Source organism: Plectropomus leopardus, chromosome 12 (genome assembly GCF_026936395.1).
Source record: "Plectropomus leopardus strain MGB_pleo_1.0 chromosome 12, ASM2693639v1, whole genome shotgun sequence".
Classification (NCBI taxonomy): domain Eukaryota; kingdom Metazoa; phylum Chordata; class Actinopteri; order Perciformes; family Serranidae; genus Plectropomus; species Plectropomus leopardus.
The window spans coordinates 29,485,038-29,498,472 of NC_142187.1; the positions used below are offsets into that span (position 1 = coordinate 29,485,038).

Genomic DNA, 13,435 nt, shown 5'->3' on the forward strand with positions numbered 1-13,435 from the left:
GAATATCCTGAACTTCCAGAAGAGAGTGGGTTGAAACCCTCGTGAGATTAATATCCTCTGTATATAATCAATATAATGCATTAAAAGCTGATTGTATCATTAGAAAATCAATTTAGAGCAGTATTGCCTTTTTATTTCCCCCTTTTCTTTTTCTGCTTCCTCCTTTCCTCACAGTTGGTCAAGCTTGTTAAAAAAGGGGGACTGCCTCTGCTGCAGTCCACTTTAGATGTTGTCCAACATCCAATCAAATAAGTTTGTGCATTTAGGGGGAGTCAGATGACAGGAATCTTAGATCAAGGGATCTTGACGGGTCAAAATAAAACTTGTTTTCAGGTTGTTTGTCAGGTTCATTAATACACTGCATAATCATTTGTTTATGATTTATCATTCTCTATATTTACATTTTGAGCCATCATCTGCATGTTAATGATTGTTTAATTTGATCCTGATCTACGGCGCAAGTCAGTTTCAATATAAGCGCTATGAATAAAAGACTGATTATCCTTCTGACATCTAAAACAGGGTTCAACAGCTTAAAGCACTTTGTAACAAATAAATGCAATGTAACAAAAAACATGACTTTTTAGGTGACGATCATGCGAGGGAAATTTGGCAAATGTTATGTATATAAAATAATAATATCAATTTTTGATTCATTAATTTAATGCCTTTTTAGACTTTGCAAGGATTCGTGAGAACCCTGTAATAATCCTGATGATTAATATTTTACTGTGATGATTGTTTGCAGAAGCGTAATGAATTAGTAGGACAGATGCTACAAATAGCCATGCATAATAACAGCTGCTCTGGAGTTGGAGAATCTCTCCCATGCGACAAGATTGGCGAAATTGCACCTTTTCTAAGCTGTTCTTCTCATTGACTGGTCTAATAAATGGTGGAGCAGACACCAGTGTCAACTGCATTTGCAAACTGATGTTTAAGGGCGTGTCTACATCTATTTATGGCTATCTGTGGGTGTGGAAATAAGGCTCACACATGTGCGCCAACCTCCAAAGTGATTGAGATTTATAAAGCGGAAACCTGCAGCTTTATAAAAAAAAAAAGGTTTGTGCATGCAGTTTTAGCCGTGAAGCTACACACAGTTTCATGCATCTGGCCCCAGGGGGACAACCAAGCAGTACCCCCAGCAATCACGACTGCATTATGTTACAGACGAAAGGCTGGTCAGAGACAGTGTGAGCTCCCACCTAGGGCACTTCCTTCTGTTCACATGGGTTCAAAAGAGGGAGGAGAAATACATCAAGTAATACATCAAGGGGATGTATGGCTAGCAATGGTGGAGCCGAGGAACAGAAGGGGAAGGATGAGGGTGTGAAAAGACTGAAAGAGATGAAGAGGACTATATAAATCAAGATGGAAGGAGATTAAAGAGAAGGGAAGCCTGTCTGGTCTCGCTCCGAGAAGAGAAGAGTTGGTGTGATGCTCAATAACAGGGCAATTGATTATGTGAGTGTGTGTTTTGTGTTAACACTGCGTGCACGAGTGGGCGTGCCCGTGTTAATGAGAGAGTGTTATAAAGGCGTGCTTGTGATGTCGTGTCACGTGTGTTGTTTGCTTGTGTTTGTGTGTATACACGTGTGCACGTTCAGAGATCTGAGAGTCACGCATTAGTGCTCACCTCAAAGCGCTGGGAGCTGACTTTCTTGCCTTTCTTCATCCAGGTGATTCTGGGTTTGGGCTCCCCGGTGGCCTGGCACACAAACGACGCAACTCCTCCTGATATGCCCGTCTGGTCCTCTGGGGATTTGACGAAACTTGGCAAGCCTGAGAAAGAAGAGGGAGATGAAAAGTGGTAAAAAGAGGGAGGGAAAGAAGTCAGGGACAGGGAGAAAGGGAAGGAGGTGAGGGAGAAGGGAGGGAGAGAGATGAGGGTGATGTTATTGCCTACTGCCAGTCACGTCGGCATGTGAAACTTGGTTATCTATGGGTATCACTTTCTCCACACAAAGGCAGCAATGACAAAACCCACACTGGCATTGTTGCTGCGCACACCTGCAGCTCAGTCATGGGAGAAACATTCAGTCTTTGTGTGGCTGCCTGTCACTGTATCATGTTGAATTTCTCACCTCTGCTTTGACACACCATTTGAAACGGCAAAGTCTGTCGCCCACAGACAATGAAGTTGCAGTTCTGTCTCTGGAACATGAGGGACTGCATTAAACCCCATAGATAAAACGAGATAAGTAGACAAACTCCCACACTTTCACACAAACAAAAAAAAGCCTTCACAAAGAAAGAAAAGCAGGATGCTGGTAAATTAGACACTTTGGGAGTTAATCAGGTTATTAAGCATTCAAGTAGTTTTTGTTTTTATGAGGCATTAAAGTTGGTGTGTCCTAAATCCAAGCAAGGCTACTACTATATTGTGATTCTGTGACCTCTGTGTGACTTTCTCAATAATGTTTACAACAACACAGTGGACTACCTTGGAGAACACCTCTTGACGTGGATCCCGTTTGCCTTCAGGGTGTTTGTCAGCGAGCACCACACCCGACATCATTGTGCTCAGGACAATGGAGTGTGTGTTTCACTGACAGCCTGTCTAAGTTGACATGATGCTACAATGAGTGCGTCTTAGCTCCATGCTATAGCTCCCATGCTTTATGCTTTATTCTCAGCCTAGATGAGCCTGGCTTCAACAACATGACACAATGTCCTTATTACCAGCTCTGTCAGCTCCTGTTTCATCTCCAGAGTCATTAAAGAGGGAGGTGGGGAACACCTAAACCGCGGTGGTGACGAGCAGACCGCCCCGCGGAGACATGCACAAAGGGGTGAATCATTACACTGGATACACAGAGGAGACGCCAGCCTTCCCTCTCTGAGCACACGCTGGGGAAAATCCCGCAGTGGCTGCCACCATTCTTTACTCTTATGTGCTCTCATATAACGTTGTTGGGAGAGGGCTGCAGTAGGGTGGGGGGTGGGAGGGGGGTCAATATCTGGTTAGCATAACATTGTAGCTGTTTCTGACACGGATAGGACCGTCAGTGAGCATATTCTTCATGTCCACCTGTTATATCGTCAACCTCTGCCCTCGCTTGGCTAGAGAGAGCGAGGTGGCACTGTCTGTCCTTTGCTCGGGGACATTTCTGCAGAGGAGCTTTCTTCAAGCGACAAAGCAGTACACAATAAAAGAGATACTGAAAGCATGCAGGCAGAGTGGTGCGTGTGCATACATAACACTTTGATGTGAGGTGATTATACACATTTAAATGCAACTGGGTGCAGGAAGAGAGGAGAGTAGCAGGAATATGAGCGGATTGATGTCACTCCTAAAGAAAAGCCTACCTTCTATCAAGGGCATATTCATGACAAATACATACTGGGGGATGGGCATTTTAAGTCATTTCCATGAGTACTCAAGTTCTTAATGTAAAAAAAAGGGTAAATACTATCAATCTATCTATCCATCCATCTAACTACCTACTTACCTACCTATCTATCTATCTACACACACACACACACACACACACACACACACACACACACACATCATCCATGATAAATCACTGGCTGCTGGAGTGAATAACAGTTTCCATTTCTTTACAGTGCAATGTTCTGCAGAGAAACCTTGGTGTTCATGTGAATGACAGTTGATGTGCTCCATCCACCCAAAGAACTTTGCAGACCAATATTGCAGACCACCTCACAGCAGCGGCAGCCATGACAGTGCTCCCACCAGCAGGACAATGCACCATGCCATACTGCAAAAACTGCTCAGGAATGGCCTTGAAGAATGTGACAAAGAGCTCAGCATGTAAACCTGGGCTCCGAATTTCCCAGATCCCAATCTGACGGAGCATTACCTCGCAACCCACAGGACTCAAAGGATCCGCTGCCAACGCCTTGAAGCCAGACACCTCAGGACATCTCCAGAGGTCCTGTGTGGATGCCCCGGCAGATCAGAGCCAAGACTGATCTGCCGAGGACCCACTGCAGATGAGGGGTACTTCCAGGTTACTGGCATATCCCCCAAATGCTGCTGCTATGAGGGGGCGTACTCGGTCTGCAATGTTGTTTGGGTCGGTGAAGCACGTCAAGTGACAGAACATTACTGTGTAATGGGATGATCAGTGTTATTCACTTCAGTAGCTGGAGGTTTGAATGTTTTGGCAGACGGGTGCATAAATATATTTTCTACAGGTTGTCTTAAAGGTCTACTATGCAGGATTGTTAGTTACTATTTGTAAACACGGTGGTTGCTCATACAAAGTGAAACCCAATCCCAGATTCACTCTCATTTGGCATTTTGCTTGCTTATATTTGCGTTTTTTTCAGCGCTGTGTCTCTTAGATGCCTGCTGCTTAGTGTCCAGCACTTGGTTTCTACCTTTTCTATAAAGCCTGACCTCACTTGAGCTCTGTGGGTGCACACCCATAAACATCCCAAAAATAAGAACAAAATAAAAGAAATAAGGCAGAGGACAGAGTCTCTTTAGAAAAATTCATCGCCTCACACTTCTAGTGGGTCAAAGTGATGATTGAAAGGGATTACCTCTGTAGGAGTCTATACATTATTTCTCAGTAAAATCTGCATTGTATAACTTGCACAAAGTCAGTGATGGAAAAGGTACTGAAATCCTATTCATAGGTTAAAGTATAAATACCACCAAATACCCAGTTATAAGTAAAAGTTTCAAGTTCAAAATACTACTCAGGAAAAAGTATTATCAGCAAAATGTATTTGAAGTATCAAAAGTAGAAGTACTGACAATGCAGAATGGCTCCTATCAAAGGGTCACGTTTTTACATATTTGCAGTAAGAACATTTTAATGTTGTAGTCTCTCAATGTGTACTCAAATGATGCTTTTTGATACTGCATCATGTCATATAAGCATACGTTTTTATTTGTAAAAGGTAACTAGTATTTGTAAGTGTCAAATGATAAGTGTCAAATGATAAGTGATAAGTGTCAAATGACTGTAGTAGAGTAAAAAGTACCTCAAATTGTAGTTAGGTGCATTATTTAAGTAAATATGCCAAGTTACATCCCATTACTACACAAAAAATTGCAAATTAAAGTATCTGAGAAGATTGGGTGCTCTAAGTGATGTAAGATGACCATACAGATAGCAGCAGAGCACTTGCAGTAGTACACACTTAAATATTAGTCAAACAGTAGGTAATACCTGTAAAACTGCTCCATCCACTTAACATTAGGAATGCTCTGAGAGATATCATCTCCTCACAGCTTTAAAAAAGTAAATTGCAGGAATCTATCTGATATTATTTACTCTTGAAATGATCCGTTTATGACCCATTTTTTGTTTTTCAGGGGAGTAAGTCACTGTCAAATAACTGTCACTTTAGCAAAAGAGATAAAAGCTTACATGGTCCTTTGTTTAAAAAACAATCACGATAAGCTAACAAGGACAAACACAATCAAACCGGCAGCATTTTACATAACACTGATAGGCTGAAGTGCGCTGTAGTGCAGTGTGAGGAGCGTGTGAGTAGGCAGTTATGCGTGCTTGGCGATACACACTAATCCAACACATCCATCCATCCATCTGTGACCTGTGACCCCTGCATAGTACCTAAACCCACCTGACATTTGAATGATATTTTCGTCCTCCCTGGAAAAAGATTTAGACTGCAACAGCACAGCACTAAATCGTTTTCTATAGCGTCACAATGTGACTGTGGCACGCGCCCACAGGCGGCAGCGGAGGGCTGTGTTAATGATTCAAACCTGATAAGCCCCTTAGAGTGTATGCCTGAGCATGCATCTGTGCTTCCCTGGGTGCTGAGTTGGAATCCTCAAGACCTGATTATCACCATTCTGACTTCCAAGAGTTGCTGCTAACATCTGTCCACAGCAGTTTAACGTGATGTGATGGCTCCCATGTTAAGATGGAGGATCGGGCGGCATTAAACAGTTCTCCGCAGAAACCTTAAATTAAACGTTGTAAGCTTGTGTATTGCTACAAACATTTAAGAGAGGAAGGGCTGGATCTCGGAAATCATAAGGATTTTTTGGGGATAAGTGGAAGAAAACGGTAAACTGGCCCTCGCTGAGCTTTTCCCGTATTAATCCTCTTAAAAAAAGCTTCCCCTGAATTCCGCCAGTTAACCTTTGACTCAAAGGCGAAACTATGGCGGATTCCGAGCTGTCCGTTGTTAATCCAGATCTCGCCGAGCGTTCAATCACAAAATCTCAAAAAGGTCCGTGGCGACCCTAAACCCCCCGACTTAAGGACGGGGTTAATAGTGGTCCTAATACACTCCAACGAAAGGGCAGAGGCATTTATTTCTGCACCGCCGCGTTCCTCCATCACTGTGCCACCACTGGTGGGTGAGGATATCAAACTGTTGGGTTTGTCAGTTCTTTTCTTAGAGAGACAAAATCCAGACTCGACCCTCTTTTCTCTGCCTGTGTCCCATTTTTCTGGCTGTCAGGCAGTTGTCACATGAAAACAATGGCAGGGACGAGGTGGAAAACACATAAGCCTACCTATGCAAATCCTTCTCTCAGCTGGTGACTGCGAGCTTTGAGTGCACTTTTTCTAAGCTTTGATATATCACATTCAAAACTCCTATCTTGACACACAAGACTATAACGCCTGCTCTCTTCTAGCTGGCAATGTGTAGGAAGTGCTGCCACAACTGTCAGGACTAGTGCTGGGTGCAAAGTGCCAGAATTTCAGGGTGGGGGTTATAGACTCGTGAGCATTTCATATTTACCACATTTTTTTCGTTTACTCGCGCTAACAAGATTAAGGCGCTGCTATAATTACTGACGCTATCGTGTAAACACCTAAACTGGGTTATAAAAATCAAAGCAGATAAACATATCTGGATTACAAGTCAATCATTCAATCTTTTTGGTTTTTAATTACGAAATTAATGCATCAGGAAGATCAAAAAATGCTCGACATGCAAAACAGTGCTGCTGTACACAAACAGTGGCAGCATAGCTGTTGGTGGTGTATGTCGAGCAAAAAAGCTTTCATGTTTCCACTAATGAACGGAATGAGTTAATCAAAGTAAAAATAAAGACAATACGCACATTTTTCTTTTCTTATTTTGTGGGACTAATAAGGTGTTTCTAGTTCGTTTCCACACTTCCTGACAGACATTAGCCTGGTTATCAAAGAAATCAGAGGGTCATTAGGGAAATTAATGCACACCTTTTTACGCCTAATGTGTGAAAACGTCATACAAAGTGCTAGTATAATCAAGCAGCAGTTATTAGTGGTGAGTCATAGTATTTTTCTGTGTACACAAACCAGGTGTATTCTCACTTTAACTCATAACTATGCATATTTGTTGACTTGAAATTTAAATTTGCGGGCTGGCTATTGGCTAATCTGCTTAGATCCCTGGTTTAGACAGCACTGAGGGAGCCTCGAGACTGCTGATTGCTCTGTGTGTGGGAGATTAAACAGCTTCTCTCAGTAAACCTAATGCCTGCAGCAGTATTTGTGGGGTCTGAGGTCATTAGACAGATGAAAGGTATGGGGCTTTCCAAACTCCAGTACGACTACAGGTGTTTTATTTCTCACTGCACAGACCTGAAGTTGTTGGGACGCGGGATCGGGAACACTTGTCAACAAACAGTAGACGACTTTGTCAAGGACAGCACAAGAAAATGGGTCTGATGAATAAACTAATGAATATGGGTCACATTTCAGGTGAGCTTTTAAAAGACGGGATAAAATAGAAAGGGGTTTGGGCAAAATATTTATTCCTAAGTAGTTTTTTGCTGTTCTGACCCACTCAGCACAGTGTTACTGTATGATATGTTTCCTAAGCAGCTTTCCAGTTTTCTCTTTTATCCTTGTCGGGGGCCTCAGAGTAAGGCTTGTAATAAATGCAGACAGCAGGGAGAGTTGCGTAAATGACACTTGTGTGGCTAACAATTAGTGTATTCCCTAGCCTGCCAGAGTGCCCAATGAGAGCTACTCTGTGGTGTAGAGTATCAGGGATCGATACACACGCGGCAGAGAGAAAAACCATTAATTCTTATTAATAATGGATTAGCAAGTTATCATTTTCATGAGGCAACACTTAGTGAAAATTTGTCTGATGGCATCAGCAATGGTTGTTTTAATGGAACACTTCCATTAAGGCCTTTTCGGGCCATTAGCAGGCAACTTGTTTGCAATTAATTCCATATAAAGCTGCCTCCCCTGCAAGTTATTTACCCCGATAAAGTCAACTGCACTTCAGGCTGTTTGTTAAAACCAATAAACATCATGTTTGCTTTCACACTTCAGTTTTACAGCTCAACACCACTGTGTTATTTCTTTCTCCAAATGACACATGTACATAGCACATTTATGTGTAAGGACCCTAGAACTAAATGATAAAAAGAAGACAAGGTACTTTTTAGCAGCATGAGGTGGCCTTTTGTAATTGTTTACAATGAGAGTTAAGTGTTTTGCTAGATGCTCTGCGCTTATTGTGCCTCACATTTTTGCAAAGCGCCTACGTCCAAGGCTGAAAAATGAAGTCAAACTGGAAAGGACCAAAAACTGCTGTCCCCTGAATGGCCACTTGAGGCTGGCTCTAAAAATGGGTCTATCCACACAGACACAAACTTTACAGCAGTAATAAACATGTTCACAGACAGGTACAGAAAATAGCTTTGGTTTCTATGGCTTATTAAGAAATTCATGACAACTGTACAGGTGGTGTTAAGGGTTAGATTCCAGTTGAAAATTTTTCACCCAGTTTTTTCAAATCTAGATGCTGAAAAGGCACCCAACGTCATTGAAGTTTTTCCCATTGTCCAATTGGATTAATTGAGGATCGGATCTTCTGTGGTTAAGACAACAAATGGAGACGACATGGAGGACAACCAAAGCATTTCACTTTAACATGATTTCTTTTTAATATCTCTTTTTTAAAATTGTATCTCAAATCTGTCAAATAGAGTTCACATTATAAATAAAAAGCAATTGAACTGTCATTGTGCATCGCACAGTACAGCAGTCCTAACCCTCTTCTTCTTGGTGCTTTGTGAACTATCTAAACATATACAGAGTAAGGTGAGAGAGACACAGTATGAATACTTTATTAAGGTGAGTGAGACACAGTACGAATACTTTTAGCTCTAATAATTTGGCTCAAATATCTTGAGCCTAAACTTCTTTTGATACAAAGGATCAGTGTCAAGTTTCCACCTCACACTGAGAACATCTGGGTTTCAACCACAACTCAAACCTATCTGTTTTTGCTTAGCTAATTTCTCCACATGTTTGAACAGGTCCAGTTGTGCTGCACTATCCACTCATTGACAGTCAGTTCACGCTGCATTCATTCCTGATAACACAAATACCAAAGAATCTTTTCCGAGGATGATAGTGTAGTGGCCGAAGATTGATGGAGCTTTTTAAGCTTTATCAGAACTTCAGTGAAATCGCAAGAGCGGCGTCGTTCATCATCTCTGAGATACTGTACTTAAGACAAAATGTCTAAACCTATAGAAGAGTAAAGGAAAAAGAAAAACATCAAACTTTCAAAACCCCTCGTGGACCACAAAGACGGGCTTTCTATCAGGGCTTCCAGCCTTCAGTGAATTATTCAAGACAGCGGAGAAGAACAAGAACTCTAAGTGCAATTACCCTTCACTCCTCTCTTCCCAGTGTGAGCAACATTAATGTAATGGCTTTCATCTTCTCAAGCCGATTATGAACGAGGGAGGCATCTCTCAAGTCTGCTCTCTTTCTCTTCCCGTCTGTCAGTCAACATATGACATTTGAAAAAAATAAATAAATCCACAATGTGCTTTGGTGACCAGTGCCTGGAGTGGGCATTAAAAAACAGCTGTTTAAAAAACAAGCAAGGATAAACGCTTCATTGTGTACTTTTTGATGGCAAGGATGTGGGTGTTTGGGGTATCACACGACTGGGAATCTGAGGTTTTATATTACCTGTGGTACTTAAAGTGGCGCCAAACCCAAACCTAGTCAAAGATGATTCACTACCAGTAGCTTTTTCCAAGGGAAAGATAGACATTAGACAAAGGCAGACACTATGATTTCTTTGTTTTGCTTTCATGAGATAAAACTACTCTTGTTGCGCTTTATACAAGGAAAATATGCAGTTTACTGAAAATTACAGCTATAAAAAGAGGGCAAACTCTACTGTATGTTCTCAATGCTGTAATTTCTGGCTGGTTGGAGATTCGCCATGTCATTATCTGTAAACAACTGATGTATACGCTGCCACACATTGTGGACAATGCAAATGTAAAATGCAAAATCACTCCCTGTCTCCTTATGCAGCATGTGGCCCTAACCTACAAGACAAGCCTGCTAATGTGCTGGCTGCACTACACAGTGATCTGCATAACCCTGGGGCTGCATCACCTCTGATGTTCATTTAGTTCACTTGATGAAATGATCTCATTTGCCCTGTCATGAAACTAAGCGTTTTTCCACTCTGAAGCTGAAGGACGACTGACTGCTGCATTCGGAGGCGTGTGTGGGCGGGTAACAGAGTGTCAACCTGGGGACACTCGCATGCAAAACAAAATACAAAGAAGGCAAAGCACATTTTGAATGCAGCTTGAATATGTAATAAAGTATATAGCGTGACATCTTTGTAATGGAAATCCAATCGGCTCTGTAAAGTTGCTGTGGGAGTATGAAAGGAGATTCGGGTAACTGATGAGGGGAGATTTGTTAATGGTGCTGTGTAAAGTCCGATGGTCACCTTGGCTCGGACCCTGACATTAATAGACCAGTGTGGGGAAAATGTTAAGTGTGTTAAGTAATCCCGGGAGGGGGTGGGTTCGGGGGTCCGTCACTGAGATTGCTCCTAGCTTCTTCGGCAATTCCATTTTAGGGTTCGTTCGTCATCCATCACCACACACCCCCTTGCGACCCCACTAACCTCATTAATTTGCCTCCCCTAGATTAGCCCTCCCTCGGAGACCACAAAGAGCCCCTACCATTGTTCTCATCTTCTCACCCACACGGCCTGGAGGTCTTAAGTAATTCTACTCCCCACCAGCCAAAATTGAGGTTGAAATTAAATCATGTTACTGTAGGGACATGGGACAACAAAGACATCTTGGCTTTATGCCAACAGGCTCCTTTTGTTGCTTCCCTTATGATTTAAAATCTTTGAAAAGCTAAGGTGACCATTTACCAATGAAATAGTTCCCACTTGAGACCCAGCCATGCTTTATGCTACACCATGTCCACAGGCTGTTTGGGTTGAGTTAGCTGCCCTAAAGTGCACCTTGGAGGATGCTGCAACAGTAAACAATACATGGGTGTGGCAATGGGCTCTCCATTACCTGATTATGTGCTATTTAACACCAGCTGTCTTGAATTTCTCCAATTTCAACAGTCAGATCAGAATGTGACAAAACCAAGCAACTAATTTCCCTGACATTAAAACCACACCGTCCAAATACCTCTTTGCATCCTTTATCATAGCATAGATACAGCCAATAATCAGCACTAGAGGAGTCAAACGTTTCACACAACTACAAACATGGTAACTGTGGAGGGGGTCATAATAATGTAGCTTTGAATGGAGGCAGCTTGGTCTGTGCAGCCATTATATATATCCTGACACGTGGACGAAGAATTACTTTCCCCTTTTTTACTATATATTATTATAAATTACTGATTTGTTCCGTTCCACCATTATTTAATTTTCTTTGTCATTTCCTACAGCCATATCGCACTTGAACTACACTGCCCGAAATTTCCATTGGTACTGCTCTGTTTCTTCAATATCCGTAAACTTTTAAAAAATGCGGACAAATACAAAAGAAATTAATGCATAGTATGGACAGAGGGATCTGTCTCCGTCTCTTACGTTGAGCATAAAGGAGCCCTAAGACTAGTCTAAAAGTAATAAAACACTCAAAAACAGTTAAAGGTGAACACAACTTAATCTATAAAGTAAAGCATGGTCTGAAAAATATTGGTTATATTTAAAGAGCCATTTGAAATCATCAATCACATTTTTCAATCACCAAATTCACACATTCAGCACATGCGCATTATCATGCAAAACATGAAAATAACTAAATAAAAGTTAACAAATAACATTGATTTACTGTGTATTTAACATCCTGACTAATAGATTCAAACACAGCAGCGACGCCATGCATGGGTGTGCATGCAAATTGACACATAGAAACACACACGTCCAGACTTGTCAGGATCTCCCGTGCACCAAAAGCACCTGCCTAGTTCAGCCTAGCAAGAAGACACCCAACCGGCCTGAATGTGAGGCTCAGACATAGTTTTGCGTTAACCGTCCATGGACAGCTGCCAGGGATGATCAGAGGTGTTGATTGGTCTCACATGCTGATCCTCCAAGTTTAACTGACTAGTAATGCTGGGTCTGATCAGCGAGGACAGCGGCATTTAACCGTCTGGTCAACTAAAAGCGCACATCCAAAGCTGTACCGGCACAAATTAAATCCATATCAACCCTTCAAAATGTCTGGTAATATTGGATTAATTCAATTCAAGATAGCCTAAGATTAAGTGAGAATATTATGAGTAAGAAGTTACAGTAAGGACCTGAAATCTCTAATGCCAACAGAGCCATCACTATGAACACAAAATTTAAATGTCTTTCTCCATTTGCCCTTTTTTGGAAGGACACTGGCGGTTCTTGTTGTCCTGTGGCATTGCTAAATCCGGGACACAGCAGAGGGTTTGGGTGACTGCCTCTGGACCTGCTATTGAGCTCTCTAATTAAACTATTAATCTCACATCATTAACCTCCGATGACCCTTTCCTCCCTCTATTCTGACATTGCTGCACCAGCTTATGAAAACAACTTCCCACCGAATTGCCCCAACCTCCAAATTGCGTTCCTCCGACACTTTATCTTGCAGATGTTTTTCTCACGTATATTGCCGTTTCCCCTACTGCTTCTCTCAGTGCATTTTCTGTTGTTCAGTTTTCCCTGCGCCTCAGCCTCTCTCTCCTCTCACAGTGCCTGTCTGTATGATGTGTGTGGACCACAGCTGCGAGCTAACTGCATTACTCTCCAAGTGGCTCTCCAAGGTGGATATGGTTACTTTTAATTAAAAAAGAATCAATTTCTATCCCTGTCAGTTTTTGAACTGGGCGACCATATGGACACTTAAAAATACAATCCAATTTCCACCCGGCACCCCCTCATCTGGCCACCCTTCTCAAAACCACTTTGGCACTTCCATCACATCAGTCCATTGTATAAGCTTTAGAGATTGCCAAATCAATCTATGGAGCTTGTCTTACAGGTTATTTTTTTTTAAGATAATGCTATTTAACTGGCTATTTAGGGATATTGCCGTCTAAAACCAGAGTACTTGTATATTTAGCATAGCAGCCAGATTGGAAACCTTTTGCAGTCTATCTATTTGACAATTAAAAAGACACTAAAGCTAGGATTTTTTTCTTTCTTTCCAACAAACTACAATGAATGGCTTTGGCATGATGGCAGT

At 41.9% G+C, this 13,435-nt stretch overlaps 1 protein-coding gene across 11 annotated transcripts in view; it reads right to left on the reverse strand.

Moving 5' to 3' along the window:
- ptprfb (protein tyrosine phosphatase receptor type Fb) overlaps positions 1-13,435 on the reverse strand; it is a 215,589-nt gene that overhangs the window by 125,252 nt on the left and 76,902 nt on the right. For all 11 annotated transcript variants that reach the window (XM_088085767.1, XM_088085773.1, XM_088085774.1 and 8 more), the window contains exon 3: positions 1,640-1,785. In XM_088085767.1, the coding sequence (XP_087941893.1) occupies positions 1,640-1,785 (146 nt within the window). The remainder of the gene's footprint in view (positions 1-1,639; positions 1,786-13,435) is intronic.